The sequence below is a fragment of the Salvelinus namaycush genome, chromosome 23 (genome assembly GCF_016432855.1).
Source record: "Salvelinus namaycush isolate Seneca chromosome 23, SaNama_1.0, whole genome shotgun sequence".
Taxonomy (NCBI): Eukaryota; Metazoa; Chordata; class Actinopteri; order Salmoniformes; family Salmonidae; genus Salvelinus; species Salvelinus namaycush.
The window spans coordinates 30,180,931-30,205,308 of record NC_052329.1 but is presented as its reverse complement, the minus strand read 5'-3'; the positions used below and the strand labels follow the sequence as shown (position 1 = coordinate 30,205,308).

The 24,378-nt window shown below is 46.6% G+C and overlaps 1 protein-coding gene across 2 annotated transcripts in view; it reads left to right on the top strand.

The window, feature by feature from the left end:
- Window positions 1–5,438: 5,438 nt before the first annotated feature.
- The window catches only part of LOC120018267 (alpha-2-macroglobulin-like), a 53,820-nt gene continuing 34,880 nt past the window's right edge, over window positions 5,439–24,378 (top strand). For both annotated transcript variants that reach the window (XM_038961374.1, XM_038961375.1), the window contains exons 1-4: window positions 5,439–5,585; window positions 5,810–5,990; window positions 12,963–13,119; window positions 13,510–13,562. In XM_038961374.1, the coding sequence (XP_038817302.1) occupies window positions 5,500–5,585; window positions 5,810–5,990; window positions 12,963–13,119; window positions 13,510–13,562 (477 nt within the window). In that variant the 5' untranslated portion in view covers window positions 5,439–5,499. The remainder of the gene's footprint in view (window positions 5,586–5,809; window positions 5,991–12,962; window positions 13,120–13,509; window positions 13,563–24,378) is intronic.

Below are 24,378 nucleotides of genomic sequence, written 5' to 3'. Positions count from 1 at the left end.
GAAGCAACATCTCAAGACATCAGTCAGGAAGTTAAAGCTTGGTCGCAAATGGGTCTTCCAAATGGACAATGACCCCAAGCATACTTCCAAAGTTGTGGCAAAATGGCTTAAGGACAACAAAGTCAAGGTATTGGAGTAGCCATCACAAAGCCCTGACCTCAATCCTACAGAAAATTTGTTGGCAGAACTGAAAAAGCGTGTGCAAGCAAGGAGGACTACAAACCTGATTCAGTTACACCAGCTCTGTCAGGAGGAATGGGACAAAATTCACCCAACTTATTGTGGGAAGCTTGTGGATGGCTAGCCGAAACATTTGACCCAAGTTAAACAATTTAAAGGCAATGCTACCAAATACTAATTGAGTGTATGTAAACTTCTGACCCACTGAGAATGTGATGAAAGAAATAAAAGCTGAAATAAATCATTCTCTCTACTATTATTCTGACATTTCACATTCTTAAAATAAAGTGGTGATCCTAACTGATCTAAGACAGGGATTTTTTTCTCTGATTAAATGTCAGGAATTGTGAAAAACTGAGTTTAAATGTATTTGTCTAAGGTGTATGTAAACTTCAGACTTCAACTGTATATATATAATATTGAATTCTGCTGTGGTCAAATAAAGCAACCATTACAAAATTACTTATCAGAGCAACATTTGAACTGGGATGCATATCGATCATGTGCCATGGTGAAACAACTTTGATGGGCTTCAACTCAGCCACAGTCTTCCTCTCAAACTTCTGTCAGGCTAGACAGGGTACTGACCTTTAAGCAAAAAGTGACAAATTGAAACATTGTGTGCTCTCTGATATGACATTCATTGAAATCCTAATCATTTCAGATAATATAGAATGTGATTGATAAACAAAAGTTTATTTCACTTACCCAGCTGTCCACTTCCTTGACAATTCACTGTCAGGAGAAGCGTAGGTTGATTTTGGCAATCATGCGCTTCACTCCGAAATGACCAGCATGCATCTCGGTCAACACGGCCTCTTTCTCCTCCTTAGTAAAAATCCCCCTCCTGTGTGGCTGGCCATCCTTCCCCGTAGATAGATATGATTGCCTAACAAGTTTGAAGAGAAGAGTTGTTGAAATACTAAAGTTTAAGTGCAATTGCACAGCTGTCTTTCTCTCTCTGTTTCTCTCTCTCCATCGCTCTCTCTGTCTGTCTTCCACTATTTTCCCACCTGCCCCCCTTTCCCCCCTGAATTGTGAATTTCTCTGAATGTTGCGCCTCTTGTCGAGATCAGTGGTGTCTTCATAGTACTTTGCCTGGTTGGAAAGATAAAATAAAATCTCCCCGAGGGATGCCATTAAAGTGCAAGCTACATACAAACAGAAAGCTACGATAACAGTTACAGCTAACGTTAGCTAAATAAAATTGTCTGGCTAGCTAGCTGGCTGGCTGACTAGACAGGCTGATGTAAGTAATTACAGTAGCTAGCAACGTCAATCTAAAAACAGCTTAAATTATTTATTCCGATTAAACAATATTTACTTATATGAAGACAAATATATGGTAAAGAGTGTTCTCTTTCCAGTCTGAAGCAGCAGGTAGTCAGCAGGTTGGGACCATCAAAAACACCCTCTTTGGAGAGAAATTCTGAGGTAATAATTTTGCACAGACTGAGCGAGCTTTTATGCGGTGAAATAGAACTAGAGCTGCCAGCATCCTCCTTCCTTTGCGACCGCTACGAGTTAAAATAGAGCCAAGCAACCAGCATAAGAACGGACTCTTTGGTTCATTACGTAATCCAGTCAGAATTTTGCATGTTCTAGCAACAGCCCTAGCAACAGAAGCTAGAACTTATTGAATCCCATTGTGACGCAGAGAGGGGCACTATTTGGCCGTGGGGACACTATTTGGCATGACAGGCCCCCGGATAAGATATACGATATACAATGAGTGTACAAAACATTAGGAACACCTTCCTAATATTGAGTTGCACCTCTACAACTCTCCTTCCGTGGCCTCCAACTGCTCTTAACTACAAGTAAAACTAAATGCATGCTCTTCAACCGAGTGCTGCCTGCACCTGCCCGCCCGTCCAGCATCACTACTCTGGACGGTTCTGACTTAGAATATGTGGACAACTACAAATACCTAGGTGTCTGGTTAGACTGTAAACTCCCCTTCCAGACTCACATAAAACATCTCCAATCCAAAGTTAAATCTAGAATTGGCTTCCTATTTCGCAACAAAGCATCCTTCACTCATGCTGCCAAACATACCCTTGTAAAACTGACCATCTTACCGATCCTCGACTTTGGCGATGTCATTTACAAAATAGCCTCCAACACCCTACTCAACAAATTGGATGCAGTCTATCACAGTGCCATCCGTTTTGTCACCAAAGCCCCATATACTACCCACCACTGCGACCTGTACGCTCTCGTTGGCTGGCCCTCGCTTCATACTCGTCGCCAAACCCACTGGCTCCAGGTCATCTACAAGACCCTGCTAGGTAAAGTCCCGCCTTATCTCTGCTCGCTGGTCACCATAGCTGCACCCACCCGTAGCACGCGTTCCAGCAGGTATATCTCACTTGTCACCCCCAAAGCCAATTCCTCCTTTGGCCGCCTCTCCTTCCAGTTCTCTGCTGCCAATGACTGGAACGAACTACAAAAGTCTCTGAAACTGGAAACACTTATCTCCCTCACTAGCTTTAAGCACCAGCTGTCAGAGCAGCTCACAGATCACTGCACCTGTACATAGCCCATCTATAAATAGTGAGGGAGATAAGTGTTTCCAGTTTCAGAGATTTTTGTAGTTTGTTCCAGTCATTGGCAGCAGAGAACTGGAAGGAGAGACATTGAGGAGTATACCATCGGCTTCATCAATAAGTGCATCGATGACGTTTTCCCCATAGTGACTGTACGTACGTATCCCAACCAGAAGCCATGGATTACAGGCAACATCCGCACCGAGCTAAAGGCTAGAGCTGCCGCTTTCAAGGAGCTTGACACTAATCTGGATGCTTATAAGAAATCCCGCTATGCCCTCAGACAAACTATCAAACAGGCAAAGTGTCAATACAGGACTAAGATTGAATCCTACTACACTGGCGTTGACGCTCGGCGGATGTAAAAGGGCTTACAAACTATTATGGACTATAAAGGGAAACCCAGCCGCGAGCTGCCCAGTGATGGGAGCCTACCAGACGAGCTAAATGCCTTTTATGCTGGCTTCGTGTCAAGCAACACTGAAGCATGCATGAAAGCACCAGCTGTTCCGGACGACTGTGTGATCACGCGCTCTGTAACCGATGTGAGTAAGACCTTTAAACATGTCAACATTCACAAGGCTGCAGGGTCAGACGAATTACCAGGATGTGCACTGCATGCAAGGACCAACTGTCAAGTATTTTCAATGCCATTTTCAAACTCTCTCTGACCGACTCTGTAATACCTACATGTTTCAAGCAGACCACCATAGTCCCTGTGCCCAAGAACGCCAAGGTAACCTGCCTAAATGACTACCCCCGTAGCACTCACATGTGTAACCACGAAGTGCTTTGACAGGCTGGTCATGGCTCACATCAACACCATCATCCCTGAAACCCTAGACCCACTCCAATTTGCACACATTCCCATCAGATCCACAGATGATGCAATCTTAATTGCACTCCACACTGCCCTTTCCCACCTGGACAAAAGGAACACTTAAGTTACTATGCTGTTCATTGACTAAAGCTCAACGTTCAACACCATAGTACCCACAAAGCTCATCACTAAGCTAAGGACCCTGTGGCTAAACACCTCCCTCTGCAACTGGATCACGGACTTCCTGACGGGCCGCCCCCCAGGTGGTGAGGTTAGGCAACAACACATCTGCCACGCTGACTTAGTACCCTCCTTTACTCCCTGTTCACCCACGACTGCGTGGCCAAGCACGACTCCAGCACCATCATTAAGTTTGCTGACACCACAACGGTGCAAGGCCTGATCACCGACAATGATAAAACAGTCTATAGGGAGGAGGTCAGAGACCTGGCAGTGTGGTGCCAGGACAACAACCTCACCCTCCACGCCAGCAAGACAAAGGAGCTGATTGTGGACTACAGGAGAAGGAGGGCCGAACACAGCCCCATTCACATCGACGGGTTGTAGTGGAGTGGGTCGAGAACTTCAAATTATTTGCTGTCCAAACTATCATGGTCCAAATACACAAGGACACCTATTCCTCCTCAGGAAAGGATTTGGCATGGGTCCACAGATCCTCAAAAAGTTCTACAGCTACACCATCGAGAGCATTCTGACCGGTTCCATTACCACCTGGTATGGCAACTGCTCGGCATCCGACCGTAAGGCACTACAGAGGGTAGTGCGTACGGCCCAGTACATCACCGCGGCCAAATTTCCTGCCATCCAGGACCTCTTTAATAGGTGTGTCAGAGGAAGGCCCAAAATATTGTCAAAGACTCCAGCCACCCAAGTCATAGACTGTTCTCTCTGCTACCGCATGGCAAGCGGTACAGGAGCACCGGGTCTAGGTCCAAAATGCTCTTTAACAGCTTCTACCCCAAGCCATAAGACTGCTGAACAATTAATCAAATGGCTACCTGGACTATTTGCATCGATCCCCTCCCACCCTCTTTCTTTTGATTATTATTTAAGCATAGTCACTTTAGCCCTACCTACATGTACATATTATTATCTAAATTAATTTGACTAACCTGTACCCCCACACATTGACTTTGTACCGGTACCACCTGTATATAGCCTCGTTATTGTTCTTTTATTGTGTTACTTTTTTTACTGTAGTTTATTTAGTAAATATTTTCTTAACTCCCATTTTCTTAAAACTGCATTGTTGGTTAAGGGCTTGTAAGTAAGCATTTCATGGTAAGGCCTACACCTGTTTTATTCGGTGCATGTGACAAATACAATTTGATTCGATTTGACCATTCTTGATACACACGGGAAACTGTTGAGTGTGGAAAAACTCAGCAGCGTTGCAGTTCTTGCTGTTCACTCAAACCGGTGCACCTGGCACCTACTACCATACAGTACACAATCCATGTCTCAATTGTCTCAAGACTTAAAAATACTTCTCCTCCCCTTCATCTACACTGACTGAAATGGATTTAACAAGTGACATCAATAAAGGATCATTCTGTAGCTTTCACATGGATTTACCTGGTCAGTTTATGTCATGGAAAGAGCATAGGTGTTTTGTACAGACAGTGTATATAAAACACAGGAAAATTACGTTTTTGACTACAATGGTTATTTAGAACACTTTATGTTGGTATTTCCTTTGTTTTGGGAGTTACCTTTATATTGACGGTGCACGTGTAGTCCCAAAGCCAGGAAATCTGCCAATCACAATACTGCAAAGCACTATTATTGACAAAAATGGGTCAATCATTCACAGGGCTTTTACTTCAATAATTTAAACCTGGATACCAGTTCCTCTGCACAATACAGTAAGGAAGTATTGCAGGTAGGAATACTGGGATATAGTCTGACTTGTTTTTTTCTCTTTTTGTCATGGTTCCTCCTGGGCTTCAGGTTTGGAGATGGATACTATTTGCTTGCTTTCCCTGGCTTTGTGTCTGTCTAGAAACTCCAAGGACGTAAGTAAATCTGCACAGTCATAAAGTTAGAATTGAGTAATCAGATTTATGGCGTCTCATCTTGGTGTAACATTCTCTCAGTCAGAGAGCAGATTAAGAGCTGTTTTTCATCGACCCTTTCTGCAGATATTTCTTCTGTCGATTTCACCTATGTACCCTCTCATTTTGTATTGATTTTCCTTTGTGTTTGTTGGTGTGTAAGTGAATGTGTATGTTCTCTGTAGAGTTTACATGGTAGCCATTCCTGCAGTAATCCAGGCAGGCTCTGAGGCCAAGCTTTGTGCCAGCCTTCTGCAGCCCCATGAGACCTTGGTAATGACCATATCTCTGATCGCCAATGGACAGAACAAAATACTTCTCCAGGAGAGTTCTGATCAAGAGTTTCACCGCTGCTTCCAGTTTCAGGTCAGCCCAGCACTGGTCGACATCCAGAACCATTCAATAAGAGTGTACTGTAGTTCTCAGATTTGTGACGCATGTCTTAATTTTCTATGTAATACCAGGTTATTTCATGGGAAATATCAATGTGGTGGCTTACTATAACCTTTCTGGCATTCAGGCTGAAATTCTTACCTGGTTTTGGTCAGATACTAGTATGCAATGTACAATATACAGTCGAAGTCAGAAGTTTACATACACTTAGGTTGGAATCATTAAAACTTCTTACGGCTGAAACCCCGCTAACGGGATCGATATGACAACAGCCAGTGAAAGTGCAGGGCGCAAATTCAAACAGAAATCTCATAATTAAAATTCCTCAAACATACAAGTATTTTACACCATTTTAAAGATAAACTTGTTGTTAATCCCACCACCGTGTCCGATTTCAAAAAGGCTTTATGACGAAAGCACACCAAACGATTATGTTAGGTCAGAAACTAGTCACAGAAAAACACAGCCATTTTTCCAGCCAAAGAGAGGAGTCACAAAAAGCAGAAATAGAGATAAAATTAATCACTAACCTTTGATGATCTTCATCAGATGACACTCATAGGACTGCATGTTACACAATACATGTATGTTGTTCGATACATGTATGTTGTTCGATAAAGTTCATATTTATATCCAAAAATCTCAGTGTCACACTCTGGCCTTTGTTGTATTGATTTTCTTTATTAGTTTAGGTAGGTCAGGGTGTGACATGGGATGTTTGTGTGTTTTTGTCTAGTTTAGGGTGTGTGTATTGTTTAGGGGGTTTTGTAGTATGTATGGGGTTGTGTTCAGTGTAGGTGTTTAGGAAAGTCTATGGTTGCCTGATTTGGTTCTCAATCAGAGACAGCTGTTTATTGTTGTCTCTGATTGGGAGCCATATTTAAGGCAGCCATAGGCTTTAGGTGTTTGTGGGTAATTGTCTATGTTTAACATTAGTAGCTTGTGTGTGTACTTTCGTTTATAGCTTCACGGTCGTTTATTGTTTTGTTAGTTTTTTGTAAGAGTGTTTCGTGTTACGTCTTCGTCCAATAAAAGGAAGATGTATTCATATCACGCTGCGACTTGGTCCACTCTTTCACCAGAAGACGATCGTGACAGAATTACCCACCAAACCAGGACCAAGCAGCGTGGTAAAAAGCAGCAGCAGCGATGTCAAGACTCCTGGACTTGGGAGGAAATCCTAGACGGGAGAGGACCCTGGGCACAGCCAGGGGAATATCACCGCCCCAAGGCAGAGATGGAGGCAGCACGGCGACACGGTAGGAAGCCCGAGAAACAGCCCAAAAAAATTCTTGGGGGGGGGCACTTGGAGCAGTCGGCGAAGTTGAGGGGTGAGTCTGAGATTGTCGAGGAGTTATTGGACAGATTGGAGGAGAGTGAACGAAGGGGAGATTATGAGACATTCGAGGAGTTGTTGACGAAATTGGAGGAGAGTGAAGAGAGAGAGCTGTTGGTTTGGCAGAGTATGCATGGCATTCTCCCTGAGGAGCGTGTTAGCTGTCCGAGGCCACCTGTGTCAGTTCCTCGTACTCAGCCTGAAACTTGTGTTAAAGTTCCGGAAGATTTGATGCCGGCTACACGCACCAGGCTTCCAGTGTGTCTCCAGAGCCCTGTTCCTCCTCCACGCACTCGCCCTATGGTGCGGGTCTCCAGCCCGGTACCACCAGTTCCGGCACCACGCACTAGGTCTAAATGTGCGTCTCCAGAGCCCTGTACGCACTGTTCCTGCTCCCCGCACTAGCCTTGAGGTGCGTGTCTCCAGCCCATTACCACCAGTGCCTACACCACGCACCAAGCCTCCTGTGCGCCTCCAGAGTCCTGTGCGTCCTGTTGCTGCTCCCCGCACTAGCCCTGAGATGCGTGTCCCCAGCCCGGTACCACCAGTACCGGCACCACGCACTAGGCCTAATGTGCGTCTCCAGGGTCCAGTATGCCCTGTTCCTTCTCCCCGCACTAGCCTTCAGGTGCGTGTCCCCAGCCCGGTACCACCAGTTCCGGCACCACGCACCAAGCCTCATGTGCGTCTCCAGAGCCCTGTACGCACTGATCCTTCTCCCCGCACTCGCCCTGAGGTGCGTGCCCTCAGCCCGGTACCACCAGTCCCGGTACCACGCACCAGGCCTATAGTGCGCCTCGAGAACTCAGTGTGCCCTGTTCCTGCTCTCCGCACTAGCCTTGAGGTGCGTGTCTCCAGTCCGGTACCACCAGTTCCGGCACCACGCACCAGGCCTACTGTGCGCCTCAGCAGGTCAGAGTCGGCCGTCTGTCCAACGCCGCCTGCACTGCTCGTCTGCCCAGCGCCGTCTGAGCCGCCTGCCTGCCCAACGCCATCTGAGCCATCCGTCTGCCCAACGCCATCTGAGCCATCCGTTTGCCCAGCGCCATCTGAGCCATCCGTCTGCCCAGCGCCATCTGAGCCATCCGTCTGCCCAGCGCCATCTGAGCCATCCGTCTGCCCAGCGCCATCTGAGCCATCCGTCTGCCCAGCGCCATCTGAGCCATCCGTCTGCCCAGCGCCATCTGAGCCATCCGTCTGCCCAGCGCCATCTGAGCCATCCGTCTGTCCCGAGCCATTAGAGCCGCCCGTCTGTCCCGAGCCATCAGAGCCGTTCGTCAGTCAGGAGCCGCTAGAGCCGCCAGTCAGCCAGGATCCGCCAGAGCCGCCAACCAGCCAGGATCCTCCAGAGCCGCCAGTCAGCCAGGATCTTCCAGAGCCGCCAGTCAGCCAGGATCTGCCAGAGCCGCCAGTCAGCCAGGATCTGCCAGAGCCGCCAGTCAGCCAGGATCTGCCAGAGCCGCCAGTCAGCCAGGATCTGCCAGAGCCGCCAGTCAGCCAGGATCTGCCAGAGCCGCCAGTCAGCCAGGATCTGCCAGAGCCGCCAATCAGCCAGGATCTGCCAGAGCCGCCAGTCAGCCAGGATCTGCCAGAGCCGCCAGTCAGCCATGACCAGCCAGAGCCGCCAGTCAGCCATGACCAGCCAGAGCCGTCAGTCAGCCATGACCAGCCAGAGCCGTCAGCCAGCCATGAGCAGCCAGAGCCGTCAGCCAGCCATGAGCAGCCAGAGCCGTCAGCCAGCCATGAGCAGCCAGAGCCGTCAGCCAGCCATGACCAGCCAGAGCCATCAGCCAGCCAGGATCCGCCAGAGCCGTCAGCCAGCCAGGATCCGCCAGAGCCGCCAGCCAGCCAGGATCCGCCAGAGCCGCCCGCCAGCCAGGATCCGCCAGAGCCGCCCGCCAGCCAGGATCCGCCAGAGCCGCCCGCCAGCCAGGATCCGCCAGAGCCAGCCAGCCAGGATCCGCCAGAGCCAGCCAGCCAGGATCCGCCAGAGCCAGCCAGCCAGGATCCGCCAGAGCCAGCCAGCCAGGATCCGCCAGAGCCAGCCAGCCAGGATCCGCCCCTCAGTCCGGAGCTGCCCCTCAGTCCGGAGCTGCCCCTCAGTCCGGAGCTGCCCCTCCGTCCAGTGGCGCCCTCTGGGATGGTATTCAGTCCGGGACTCGCCGTTCCAGAGGCGCCACCAAAGCGGGTAGTGACTATGGTGGAGGGGGGTCCACGTCCCGCACCCGAGCCGCCGCCATAGGAAGGCCCACCCGGACCCTCCCCTTCTGTGTCAGGTTTTGCGGTCGGAGTCCGCACCTTTGGGGGGGGGGTACTGTCACACTCTGGCCTTTGTTATATTGATTTTCTTTATTAGTTTAGGTAGGTCAGGGTGTGACATGGGATGTTTGTGTGTTTTTGTCTAGTTTAGGGTGTGTGTATTGTTTAGGGGGTTTTGTAGTATGTATGGGGTTGTGTTCAGTGTAGGTGTTTAGGAAAGTCTATGGTTGCCTGATTTGGTTCTCAATCAGAGACAGCTGTTTATTGTTGTCTCTGATTGGGAGCCATATTTAAGGCAGCCATCGGCTTTAGGTGTTTGTGGGTAATTGTCTATGTTTAACGTTAGTAGCTTGTGTGTGCACTTTCGTTTATAGCTTCACGGTCGTTTATTGTTTTGTTCGTTTTTTGTAAGAGTGTTTCGTGTTACGTCTTCGTCCAATAAAAGGAAGATGTATTCATATCACGCTGCGACTTGGTCCACTCTTTCACCAGAAGACGATCGTGACACTCAGTTTACATTGGCGCGTTATGTTCAGTAATGTTTTGCTTCCAAAACATCCGGTGATTTTGCAGAGAGCCACATCAATTTACAGAAATACTCATCATAAATGTTGATGAAAATACAAGTGTTATACATGGAATTATAGATCCACTTCTCTTAATGCAACCGCTGTGTCAGATTTTTTTTTTACTTTTCGGAAAAAGCGCACCATGCAATAATCTGAGTACGGCGCTCAGACACAAAAACAAGCCATACAGGTACCCGCCATGTTGTTGAGTCAACAGAAGTCAGAAATAGCATTATAAATATTCACTTACCTTTGATGATCTTCATCAGAATGCACTCCCAGGAATCCCAGTTCGACAAATGTTTGTTTTGTTCGATAAAGTCCATAATTTATGTCCAAATACCTCCTTTTTGTTCGCGCGTTTAGTTCACAAAGTCAAATTCATGAGGCGTGAGCACTAGGTCCAGACGAAAAGTCAAAAAGTTCCGTTACAGTTCGTAGAAACATGTCAAACGATGTATAGAATCAATCTTTAGGATGTTTTTAACAAAAATCTCCAATAATGTTTCAACCAGAGAACTCCTTTGTCTTTAGAAATGCAATGGAACACAGCTAACTCTCACGGGCATGCGCGAGACTGAGCTCATGGCACTCTGCCAGACCTCTGGTTGAAACAGCTCTCATTCTCTCCCCCTTCACAGTAGAAGCCTCAAACAAGGTTCTAAAGACAGTTGACATCCAGTGGAAGCCCTGGGAAGTGCAATCGGACCAAATTTACACTGTATCTTGGATAGGCAAAGAGTTGAAAAACTACAAACCTCAGATTTCCCACTTCCTAGTTGGATTTTTTTCTCAGGTTTTTGCCTGCCATATGAGTTATGTTATACTCACAGACATCATTCAAACAATTTTAGAAACTCCAGAGTGTTTTCTATCCAAATCTACTAATGATATGCATATATTAGCTTCTGGGCCTGAGTAGCAGGCAGTCTACTCTGGGCACCTTATTCATCCAAGCTACTCAATACTGCCCCCCAGCCATAAGAAGTTAAAACTCGTTTTTCAACCACTCCGCAAATTTCTTGTGAACAAACTATAGTTTTGGAAAGTCGGTTAGGACATCTACTTTGTGCATGACACAAGTAATTTTTCCAACAATTGTTTACAGACAGATTATTTCACTTATAATTCCCTGTATCACAATTCCAGTAGGTCAGAAGTTTACATACACTAAGTTGACTGTGCCATTAAACAGCTTGGAAAATTCCAGAAAATGATGTCATGGCTTTAGAAGTTTCCGATAGGCTAATTGATATAATTTGAGTCAATTGGAGGTGTACCTGTGGATGTATTTTCAAAGCCTACCTTCAAACTCAGTGCCTCTTTGCTTGACATCATGGGAAAATCAAAAGAAATCAGCCAAGACCTCAGGAAAAAAATTGTAGACCTCCACAAGTCTGGTTCATCCTTGGGAGCAATTTCTAAACGCCTGAAGGTACCACGTTCATCTGTACAAACAATAGTACGCAAGTATAAACACCATGGGACCATGCAGCCGTCATACCGCTCAGGAAGGAGACGCGTTCTGTCTCCTAGAGATGAGCGTACTTTGGTGCAAAAAGTGCAAATCAGTCCCAGAACAACAGCAAAGGACCTTGTGGAGATGCTGGAGGAAACAGGTACAAAAGTATCTATATCCACAGTAAAACGAGTCCTATATCAACATAACCTGAAAGGCCGCTCAGCAAGGAAGAAGCCACTGCTCCAAAACCGCAATAAAAAAGCCAGACTATGGTTTGCAACTGCACATTGGGACAAAGATCGTACTTTTTGGAGAAATGTCCCCTGGTCTGGTGAAACAAAAATAGAACTGTTTGGCCATAATGACCATCATTATGTTTGGAGGAAAAAGGGGGAGGCTTGCAAGCCGAAGAACACCATCCCAACCGTGAAGCTTGGGGGTGGCAGCATCATGTTGTGGGGCTGCTTTGCTGCAGGAGGGCTGGTGCACTTCACAAAATAGATGGCATCACGAGGATGGAAAATTATGTGGATATATTGAAGCAACATCTCAAGACATCAGTCAGGAAGTTAAAGCTTGGTCGCAAATGGGTCATCCAAATGGACAATGACCCCAAGCATACTTCCAAAGTTGTGGCAAAATGGCTTAAGGACAACAAAGTCAAGGTATTGGAGTGGCCATCACAAAGCCCTGACTTCAATCCTACAGAAAATTTGTTGGCAGAACTGAAAAAGCGTGTGCGAGCAAGGAGGACTACAAACCTGATTCAGTTACACCAGCTCTGTCAGGAGGAATGGGCCAAAATTCACCCAACTTATTGTGGGAAGCTTGTGGAAGGCTACCTGAAACGTTTGACCCAAGTTAAACAATTTAAAGGCAATGCTACCAAATACTAATTGAGTGTATGTAAACTTCTGACCCACTGGGAATGTGATGAAAGAAATAAAAGCTGAAATAAATCATTCTCTCTACTATTATTCTGACATTTCACATTCTTAAAATAAAGTGGTGATCCTAACTGACCTATGACAGGGATTTTTTTCTCTGATTAAATGTCAGGAATTGTGAAAAACTAAGTTTAAATGTATTTGGCTAAGGTGTATGTAAACTTCTGACTTCAACTGTATATGTCACTTAGCAGAAACTTTTATCCAAAGCAACTCACAATAGCCTATGTGATCCCTGCAGAAATTGAACCCCCAACCTTGCCATTGCAAGCAGCATGGGCTTACCAACTGAGCCACACAGGACCACAGTATGGTATCATATGTTATTGGTACATTAGTTTATCAGTGTGTTGCTCTCTGTCTCCTTGACAGGCCCCTCATGTGGAGAGTGACAAAGTGCAAAATTTTAAGGTGACGGTTCAAGGTGAAACGTTTCTATCCACGGAGGAGAGAAAGGTCATGATTAAACCCTACAAACCGATGACATTTGTCCAAACAGATAAACCAATCTACAACCCGGGACACACAGGTAATTTTACACAGAGCCAGTACTCAATTAGTCTGCTTGCTAAGAAACAGGACAATTAGGTGATATCATGTTTCTATGATGGTTTGCTCTGTCATCACAAACAGGACCATCAGGTGCAGATAAAGAAAACATCTGTTGTGTGTTGACTCAGCATATTTACACTGGAATGGAGTTTGAACCAACATGCCACATGTTATAAGGTGTTCCTCTCCTGGACATTATCATTGGATATCGAAAATTTAAATATTTTCAACGAACTCGCAGTGCAGTTCTCCTTTATCTGCAATTGATTTAAATGGGGCCATATTACCAACGGTTGTACATTTTATCCAGAGTAACTATAAATTCTCATTGAGTGCTTGTCTTAGTCTTGTCTTTGTTTTCTTACAGTGCATTTTAGAGTCATCACCTTGGATACCAATTTTAGCCCTGTCAATCAGCTGGTGAGTGTTGAAAATGTGAAACATTAAATATTGAAAACAATGACCTATTTGGTCTTCATTTAGATCAGTATCTCCACTATTTCAAACAAAAAGACAGATACAGAAGTATCACAACATCATAATAATGTGTTACAGACATAGCAATCATGTATTATGTAACAATATGTACACATGTATTATGTAACACTATGTACTGATCAGTGTTGTCCAACCAGCCAGAAAACATTTTGGGTATTCTAACCCTAACCCTTCTCACATAGAAACTTCATTGGGAGAAAGTATGTCTGATATGCTTTTTACAATTGTATCACAAACCATTTTTTTGACCTTGGAAGACCCTATGATCCATGAACCGTATGTGACACAGACAACATATTGGTATCGTTATACTCCGTATAGTGTGATTTAAAAGGAGTATGTCTAGATTCTGAACGAAAATACTTCACATTATTTAATTCAACAATAAAAATATTAATATGAATATTTCAAAAGTACCCTTATTGATGTTATTCGTTTAAAAAAATCGGAATAATTTTTACTGCCAAATACATTTACATGTTTATCTTTATTTACAATCTGTAGAAACTATGAGAATAGAAAGGTTCGGAACTTTTCTGAAGCATCACAGCACAGTTGAAAAATATATGGCTAACATAAATCCAATATGGATGGTGTTAACAGATAGATGACAAGATAACAAGATAACAAATGTAAAATATACTGTGTCTGCAAAATGTACATAGGCTCAGAACTTTTGTGAAATAGCACAGTTAAAAATATATGACAAATAGATATCAAACTGGATGGACATCAGAAATATATGGGAGAGGTGGAAGTTAGAGGAAGGCCAGGACTAAAAACAAACAAAATAAAACTATTGTCAAATAGATTGTGTCTGTAAAATGTATATAGTATGTATAAGCTGGAAGTATTTTTATTTCATTTTTATTTCACCTTTATTTAACCAGGTAGGCCAGTTGAGAACAAGTTCTCATTTACAACTGCGACCTGGCCAAGATAAAGCAAAGCAGTGCGACAAAAACAACAACACAGAGTTAAACATGGGTTAAACAAACGTACAGTCAATAAAACAATAGAAAAATCTATATATTGTACAGTGTGTGCAAATGTAGTAAGATTAGGGAGGTAAGGCAATAAATAGGCCATAGTGGCAAAATAATTACAATTTAGCACTAACACTGGAGTGATAGACGTGCAGATGATAATGTGCAAGCAGAGATACTAGGGTGCAAAAGAGCAAAAATAAATAACAATGTGGGGATGTTGTAGTTGGGTTGGCTATTTACAGATGGGCTGTGTACAGATGCAGTGATCGGTAAGCTGCTCTGGCAGCTGATGTTAAAGTTAGTGAGGGAGATATGAGTCTCCAGCTTCAGTGATTTTTGCAATTCCTTACAGTCATTGGCTGCAGAAAACTGGAAGGAAAGGCGACCAAAGAGGAGTTGGCTTTGGAAATGACCAGTGAAATAAACCTGCTGGAGTGCGTGGTACAGGTGGGTGTTGCTATGGTGACCAATGAGCTGAGATAAGGCAGGGCTTTACCTAGCAAAGACTTAGATGACCTGGAGCCAGTGGGTTTGGTGACAAATATGAAGCGAGGGCCAGCAAACGAGAGCATACAGGTCGCAGTGGTGGGTAGTATATGGGGCTTTGGTGACAAAACGGATGGCACTGTGATAGATTACATCCAATTTGCTGAGTAGATTGTTGGAGGCTATTTTGTAAATGACCTCGCCAAAGTCAAGGATCGGTAGGATAGTCAGTTTTACGAGGGTATGTTTGGCAGCATGAGTGAAAGATGCTTTGTTGCGAAATAGGAAGCTGATTCTAGATTTAATTTTGGAATGGAGATGCTTAATGTGAGTCTGGAAGGAGAGTTTACAGTCTAACCAGACACCTAGGTATTTGTAGTTGTCCACATATTCTAAGTCCGAACCGTCCAGTGTGGTGATGGTAGTCAGGTGGGCAGGTGCGGGCAGCGCTCGATTGAAGAGCATGCATTTAGTTTTACTAGCATTTAAGAGCAGTTGGAGGCCACGGAAGGAGTGTTGTATGGCATTGAAGCTCGTCTGGAGGTTTGTTAACACAGTGTCCAAAGATGTGTCAGAGTATACAGAATGGTGTCGTCTGCGTAGAGGTGGGCCAGATAATCACCAGCAGCAAGAGCGACATCATTGATATATACAGAGAAAAGAGTCGGCCCGAGAATTGAACACTGCGGCACCCCCATAGAGACTGCCAGAGGTCCGGATTTGACACACTGAACACTATCTGAGAAATAGTTGGTGAACCAGGTGAGGCAGTCATTTGAGAAACCAAGGCTGTTGAGTCTGCCGATAAGAATGCGCTGATTGGCAGAGTCGAAAGCCTTGGCCAGGTCGATGAAGATGGCTGCACAGTACTGTCTTTTAGCGATGGCGGTTATGATATCGTTTAGGACCTTGAGCGTGGGTGAGGTGCACCCATGACCAGCTCGGAAACCAGATTGCATACCGGAGAAGGTACGGTGGGATTCGAAATGGTCGGTGATCTGTTTGTTAACTTGTCTTTCGAAGACTTTAGAAAGGCAGGGCAGGATGGGTATAGGTCTTTAACAGTTTGGGTCTAGAGTGTCTCCCCCTTTGAAGAGGGGGATGACAGCGGCAGCGTTCCAATCTTTAGGGATCTCAGACGATACGAAAGAGAGGTTGAACAGACTAGTAATAGGGGTTGCAACAATTGCGGTGGATAATATTAGAAAAAAAGGGTTCAGATTGTCTAGCCCAGCTGATATGTAGGGGTCCAGATTTTGCAGCTCTTTCAGAACATCAGCTATCTGGATTTGGTTGAAGGAGAAGCGGTGGGGGCTTGGGCAAGTTGCTGCAGGGGGTGCAGAGCTGTTGGCCGGAGTAGGGGTAGCCAGGTGGAAAGCATGGCGAGCCGTAGAAAAATGCTTTTTGAAATTCTCGATTATCGTGGATTTATCGGTGGTGACAGTGCTTCCTAGCCTGAGTGCAGTGGGCAGCTGGAAGGAGGTGCTCTTATTCTCCATGGACTTTACAGTGTCCCAGAACTTTTTGGAGTTTGTGCTACAGAATGCAAATTTCTGTTTGAAAAAGCTAGCATATCCTAACTGTGTATATTGGTTCCTGACTTCCCTGAAAAGTTGCATGTCGCGGGCTATTCAATGCTAATGCAGTACGCCACAGGATGTTTTTGTGCTGGTCAAGGGCAATCAAGTCTGGAGTGAACCAAGGGCTATATCTGTCTTAGTTCTACATTTTTTGAATGGGACATGCTTATTTAAGATGGTGAGGAAAGCACATTTAAAGAATAACCAGGCATCCTCTACTGACGGGATGAGGTCAATATCCTTCCAGGTTACCTGGGCCAGGTCGATTAGAAAGGCCTGTTTGCTGAAGTGTTTTAGGGAGTGTTTGACAGTGATGAGGGGTGATCGTTTGACCGCGGACCCATTACGGACGCAGGCAATGAGGCAGTGATCGCTGAGATCCTTGTTGAAGACAGCAGAGGTGTATTTAGAGCTCAGGTTGGTCAGGATGATATCTATGATGGTGCCCGTGTTTATGGATTTGGGGTTATACCTGGTAGGTTCCTTGATAATTTGTGTGAGATTGAGGGCATCTAGCTTAGATTGTAGGACGGCCGGGGTGTTAAGCATATCCCAGTTTAGGTCACCTAACAGTACGAACTCTGAAGATAAATGGGGGGCAATCAATTCGCATATGGAGTCCAGTGCACAACTGGGGGCTGAGGGGGGTCTATAGCAAGCGGCAACAGTGAGAGACTTATTTCTGGAAAGGTGGATTTTTCGAGGTAGAAGCTCGAACTATTTGGGCACAGACCTGGATAGCATGACAGAACTCTGCAGACTATCTCTGCAGTAGATTGTGACCCCGCCCCCTTTGGCAGTTCTATCTTGACGGAAAATGTTGTAGTTGGGGATGAAAATGTCAGAATTTTTGGTGGCCTTCCTAAGCCAGGATTCAGACACGGCTAGGACATCAGGGTTGGCGGAGTGTGCTAAAGCAGTAAATAAAACAAACTTAGGGAGGAGGCTTCTAATGTTAACATGCAAGGCTTTAACCTGTTACAGAAGTCAACAAATGATAGCGTCTGGGGAATAGATGTGGTACTGGGGACTACAGGGCCTGGGTTAACCTCTACATCACTAGAGGAACAGCGGAGGAGTAGGATAAGGGTACGGCTAAAGGCTATTAGAAATGGTTGTCTAATTGGTTGGGAACAGAGAATAAAAGGTGCAGATTTCTGGGCATGGTAGAATAGATTCAGGGCAAAATATACAGACAAGGGTATGGTAGGTTGGATGTGAGTACAGTGGAGGTAAACCTAGGCGTTGAGTGACGATGAGAGAGGTTTCATCTCTGGTGGGACCAGTTAAGCGAGGTGAGGTCACCACATGTGTGGGGGGTGGGACAAAAGAGCTATCTAAGGCAAGGTGAGCGGGACTGAGGGCTCTACAGTGAAATAAAACAATAAGGACTAGCCGAGACAAGTAGAAGCTTAACTGTTAAGAAGAAGCGTAATTGTTGTTGTTAATTAGTTTACTCCAACTAGGGGAGGGGTGGTAGGGTTTGCGGGAAATAATAAAGGAAAATATATTTTTTAAAGATATGTATGTACATATATATATATATACACAGTTGAAGTCGGAAGTTTACATACACTTAGGTTGGAGTCATTAAAACTCATTTTTCAACTACTCCACAAATTTCTTGTTAACAAACTATAGTTTTGACAAGTCGGTTAGGACATCTACTTTGTGCATGACACAAGTAATTTTTCAAACAATTGTTTACAGACAGATTATTTCACTTATAACTCACTGTATCACAATTCCAGTGGGTCAGAAATGTACATACACTAAGTTGACTGTGCCATTAATTGAAAAATTCAATTAAGAAGCTTCTGATAGGCTAATTGAAATCATTTGAGTCAATTGGAGGTGTACCTGTGGATGTATGTCAAGGCCTACCTTCAAACTCAGTGCCTCTTTGCTTGACATCATGGGAAAATCAAAAGAAATCAGCCAAGTCTGGTTCATCCTTGGGAGCAATTTCTAAATGCCTGAAGGTACCACGTTCATCTGCACAAACAATAGTATGCAAGTATAAACACCAAGGGACCACGCAGCCGTCATACCGCTCAGGAAGGAGACGCGTTCTGTCTCATAGAGATGAATGTACTTTGGTGCGAAAAGAGCAAATCAATCCCAGAACAACAGCAAAGGACCTTGTGGAGATGCTGGAGGAAACAGGTACAAAAGTATCTATATCCACAGTAAAACGAGTCCTGTATCGATGTAACCTGAAAGGCAGCTCAGCAAGGAAAAAGCCACTGCTCCAAAACCGCAATAAAAAAGCCAGACTATGGTTTGCAACTGCACATGGTGACAAAGATCGTACTTTTTGGAGAAATGTCTTCTGGTCTGATGAAACAAAAATAGAACTGTTTGGCCATAATGACCATCATTATGTTTGGAGGATAAAGGGGGAGGCTTGCAAGCCGAAGAACACCATCCCAACCGTGAAGCACAGGGGAGGCATCATGTTGTGGGGCTGCTTTGCTGCAGGAGGGACTGGTGCATTTCACAAAATAGATGGCATCATGAGGATGGAAAATTATGTGGATCTATTGAAGCAACATCTCAAGACATCAGTCAGGAAGTTAAAGCTGGGTCGCTAATGGGTCTTCCAAATGGACAATGACCCCAAGCATACTTCCAAAGTTGTGGCAAAATGGCTTAAGGAAACAAAGTCAAGCTTGGAGTGGCCATCACAAAGCCCTGACCTCAAGCATATAGAAAATTTGTTGGCAGAACTGAAAAAGCGTGTGCGAGCAAGGAGGACTACAAACCTGACTCAGTTACACCAGCTCTGTCAGGAGGAATTGGCCAAAATTCTCCCAACTTATTGTGGGAAGCTTGTGGATGGCTAGCCGAAACATTTGACCCAAGTTAAACAATGTAAAGGCAATGCTACCAAATACTAATTGAGTGTATGTAAACTTCTGACCCACTGGGAATGTGATGAAAGAAATAAAAGCTGAAATTAATCATTCTCTCTACTATTATTCTGACATTTCACATTCTTAAAATAAAGTGGTGATCCTAACTGACCTATGACAGGGATTTTTTTCTCTGATTAAATGTCAGGAATTGTGAATAACTGAGTTTAAATGTATTTGGCTAAGGTTTATGTAAACTTCTGACTTCAACTGTCTATATATATATATATATACATTTACATGTCCTGGAATTTGACTAAAATGGTGATGCCACAATAAGAATATACAGACAGACAATAAACAGGATATACAGACAACTTATGTAGAAGCAGAGTTTTAACCAAATCCACATGCGGTATGTACAGTATTTACTAGTGGAGGCTGCTGAGGGGAGAACGGCTCATAATAATGACTGGAACGGAGCAAATGGAATGGCGTCAAACACCTGGAAACCATTCCACTAATCCCCTCCAGGGATAACCATGAGCCCGTCCTCCCCAATTAAGGTGCAACCAACCTCCTGTGCTATGTACACTGTAGTATAAGAACTACAAGGTTCACTAAAAAAACATAGCTACAATATAAATTATGTATGTAGGGATGTATAAATATATGAAGCATTTACCGTTATTTTACCGTTATTTTACCAGGTAAGTTGACTGAGAACACATTCTCATTTACAGCAATGACCTGGGGAATAGTTACAGGGGGATGAATGAGCCAATTGTAAGCTGGAGATGATTAGGTGACCGTGATGGTATGAGGGACAGCTTGGGAATTTAGCCAGGACACCGGGGTTAACACCCCTACTCTTACGATAAGTGCCATGGGATCTTTAATGACCTCAGAGAGTCAGGACACTCGTTTAACGTCCCATCCGAAAGACGGCACCCTACACATGATGATGTGCAGTCGGGGAAATATGTACAGTGAGGCTTCGAAAAGAACCCCATACCTACTGTAAAATATTGTCACGTTCCTGACCTGTTTTCTGTTATTTTTGTATGTGTTTAGTTGGTCAGGGCGTGAGTTGGGGTGGGCATTCTATGTTTTGTGTTTCTTTGTTTAGGTCATTGGTAATTAGCCTTATATGGTTCTCAATCAGGGACAGGTGTTTGACGTTTCCTCTGATTGAGAACCATATAAAGGTAGGCTGTTCACACTGTTTGTTTGTGGGTGGTTGTCTTCCGTGTCTGTATGTTTGTTCGTACCACACGGGACTGTAGCGTTTTGTTTGTAGTCTATACCTGTTCGTGCGTTCTTCGTGTTATATGTACGTTTTCTAGTTCAGGTCTGTCTTCGTTCGCTTTGTTATTTCGTAATTATTCCAAGTGTTGTTTCGTGTTCGTCTTCGTCGTTTAATAAATTCATTATGTTTTCAAAACCCGCTGCATTTTGGTCTGATCCCTACTCCTCCTCTTCGGACGAAGAGGAGGAGAACAAGCGTTACAGAACCACCCACCAACGAAGGATCAAGCAGCGGGTTAACGGACAGCAGCAGGTGTACAAGGAGGAATGGACATGGGAGGAAATCCTAGACGGAGAAGGACCCTGGGCAGAACCAGAGGAGTGTCGCCGCCCCAAAGCGGAGCTGGAGGCAGCGAAAGCGGAGAGGCGGCGATATGAGGAGGCAGCACGGAAACAAGGCTGGAAGCCCGCAAGTCAAACCCAAAAATTTCTTGGGGGGGGGCTCTCGGAGAATATAGTTGGGTCAGTCAGGAGACTTGAGCCAACTCCTCCTGCTTTACATAAGGAGCCGGTGAGGGCGGATTTGGAGGTGAGTGACGCAGAGACAGTAAAGGAGTTAATGGAGAAATTGGAGGAGAAAGATATGAGGGATGTACTGGTTTGGTGCATGAGGCACGGCATCCGTCCGAATGAACGTGTTGGTGAGTTAATGTCACTGGGAACAGCTCTCCATACTCGTCCTGAGGTGCGTGCTAGCCGTCTGGTTAAGACAGTGCCTACACCACGCACCAAGCCTCCTGTGCGTCTCCAGAGTCCTGTGCGTCCTGTTACTGCCCCCCGCACTAGCCCTGAGATACGTTTTACCAGCCCAATACCACCAGTGCTGGCACCACGCACCAAGCCTCCTGTGCGTCTTCAGAGCACTGTTTCTCCTCCATGCACTCTCCCTGTGGTGCGTGTCTCCAGCCCAGTACCACCAGTGCTGGCACCACGCACCAAGCCTCATGTGCGTCTCCAGAGCCCTGTACGCACTGTTCCTTCTCCCCGTACTCGCCATGATGTGCGTGCCCTCAGCCCGGTGCCTCCAGTTCCGGCACCAGGCACCAGGCCTACAGTGCGTCTCAGCCGGCCAGAGTCTGCCGTCTGCCCAACGGCGCCTGAACTGCCCGTCTGCCCAACGGCGCCTGAACTGCCCGTCTGCCCAACGGCGCCTGAACTGCCCGTCTGCCCAACGGCGCCTGAACTGCCCGTCTGCCCAACGGCGCCTGAACTGCCCGTCTGCCCAACGCCGTCTGACCTGTCCGTCTGCAAAGCGCCGCATGAACTGCCCGTCTGTACTGAGCCTTCAAAGCCGCCCGTCTGTACTGAGCCTGCAAAGCCGCCCGTCTGCCATGAGCCTTCAGAGCCGTCCGCCAGACAGGAGCCGCTAGAGCCGTCCGCCAGACAGGAGCCGCTAGAGCCTTCCGCCAGACAGGATCAGCCAGAGCCTTCCGCCAGACAGGATCAGCCAGAGCCTTCCGCCAGACAGGATCAGCCAGAGCCTTCCGCCAGACAGGATCAGCCAGAGCCTTCCGCCAGACAGGATCAGCCAGAGCCTTCCGCCAGACAGGACCAGCCAGAGCCTTCCGCCAGACAGGATCAGCCAGAGCCTTCCGCCAGACAGGATCAGCCAGAGCCTTCCGCCAGCCATGAGCAGCCAGATCCGTCAGCCAGCCATGAGCAGCCAGATCCGTCAGCCAGCCATGAGCAGCCAGATCCGTCAGCCAGCCATGAGCAGCCAGATCCGTCAGCCAGCCATGAGCAGCCAGATCCGTCAGCCAGCCATGAGCAGCCAGATCCGCCAGAGCCCGCCGGCCAGGATCCGCCAGAGCCCGCCGGCCAGGATCCGCCAGAGCCCGCCGGCCAGGATTCGCCAGAGCCCGCCAGCCAGGATCCGCCAGAGCCCGCCAGCCAGGATCCGCCAGAGCCCGCCAGTCAGGAGCCGCCAGAGCCGCCAGCCAGCCAGGATCCGCCAGAGCCGCCAGCCAGCCAGGATCCGCCAGAGCCGCCAGCCAGCCAGGATCCGCCAGAGCCGCCAGCCAGCCAGGATCCGCCAGAGCCGCCAGCCAGTCATGAGCTGGTCTCCAGTCATGAGCTGCCCTCCAGTCATGAGCTGCCCTCCAGTCATGAGCTGCCTTCCAGTCATGAGCTGCCTTCCAGTCATGAGCTGCCCTCCAGTCATGAGCTGCCCTCCAGTCATGAGCTGCCCTCCAGTCATTAGCTGCCCTCCAGTCATGAGCTGCCTTCCAGTCATGAGCTGCCATCCAGTCATGAGCTGCCATCCAGTCATGAGCTGCCCTTCAGTCATGAGCTGCCCTTCAGTCATGAGCTGCCCTTCAGTCATGAGCTGCCCTACAGTCATGAGCTGCCCTACAGTCATGAGCTGCCCTACAGTCCGGAGCTGCCCTACAGTCCGGAGCTGCCCTACAGTCCGGAGCTGCCCTACAGTCCGGAGCGGCCACTCAGTCCGGAGCTGCCACTCAGTCCGGAGCTGCCACTCAGTCCGGAGCTGCCACTCAGTCCGGAGCTGCCACTCAGTCCGGAGCGGCCACTCAGTCCGGAGCTGCCAGTAGTCCGGAGTTGCCTCTCTGTCCTGAGCTACCTCTTTGTCATGAGCTACCTCTTTGTCATGAGCTACCTCTCTGTCCTGAGCTATCTCTCTGTCCTGAGCTACCTCTATGTCCTGAGTTATCTAGGAGGGACCGGTGTGAAGGTTCCTAGACCAGGGTTGGGGGCGAGGATCGCCACTCGGAGGACGCTAAGGAGGGGGACAAAGACAATGGTGGAGTGGTGTCCTCGTCCTGCGCCGGAGCCGCCACCGCGGACAGATGCCCACCCAGACCCTCCCCTTGTGTTTTAGGGGTGCGCCCGGAGTTCGCACCTTGAGGGGGGGGTTCTGTCACGTTCCTGACCTGTTTTCTGTTATTTTTGTATGTGTTTAGTTGGTCAGGGCGTGAGTTGGGGTGGGCATTCTATGTTTTGTGTTTCTTTGTTTAGGTCATTGGTAATTAGCCTTATATGGTTCTCAATCAGGGACAGGTGTTTGACGTTTCCTCTGATTGAGAACCATATAAAGGTAGGCTGTTCACACTGTTTGTTTGTGGGTGGTTGTCATCCGTGTCTGTATGTATGTTCGTACCACACGGGACTGTAGCGTTTTGTTTGTAGTCTATACCTGTTCGTGCGTTCTTCGTGTTATATGTAAGTTCTCTAGTTCAGGTCTGTCTTCGTTCGTTTTGTTATTTTGTAATTATTCCAAGTGTTGTTTCGTGTTCGTCTTCGTCGTTTAATAAATTCATTATGTTTTCAAAACCCGCTGCATTTTGGTCTGATCCCTACTCCTCCTCTTCGGACGAAGAGGAGGAGAACAAGCGTTACAAATATGGTGTTGGATGTTATTTGGGCTCTTTTGCTTTCACTGGTCCTGGGGCCCTTGTTAAGGTCAACGGCATCAATGACTTTATTCAGTACCAGGACATTTTGGCCTCTGCCAGGAGGCGGAAACTTGGCTGCAAGTGGATCTACCAGCAAAACAATAACC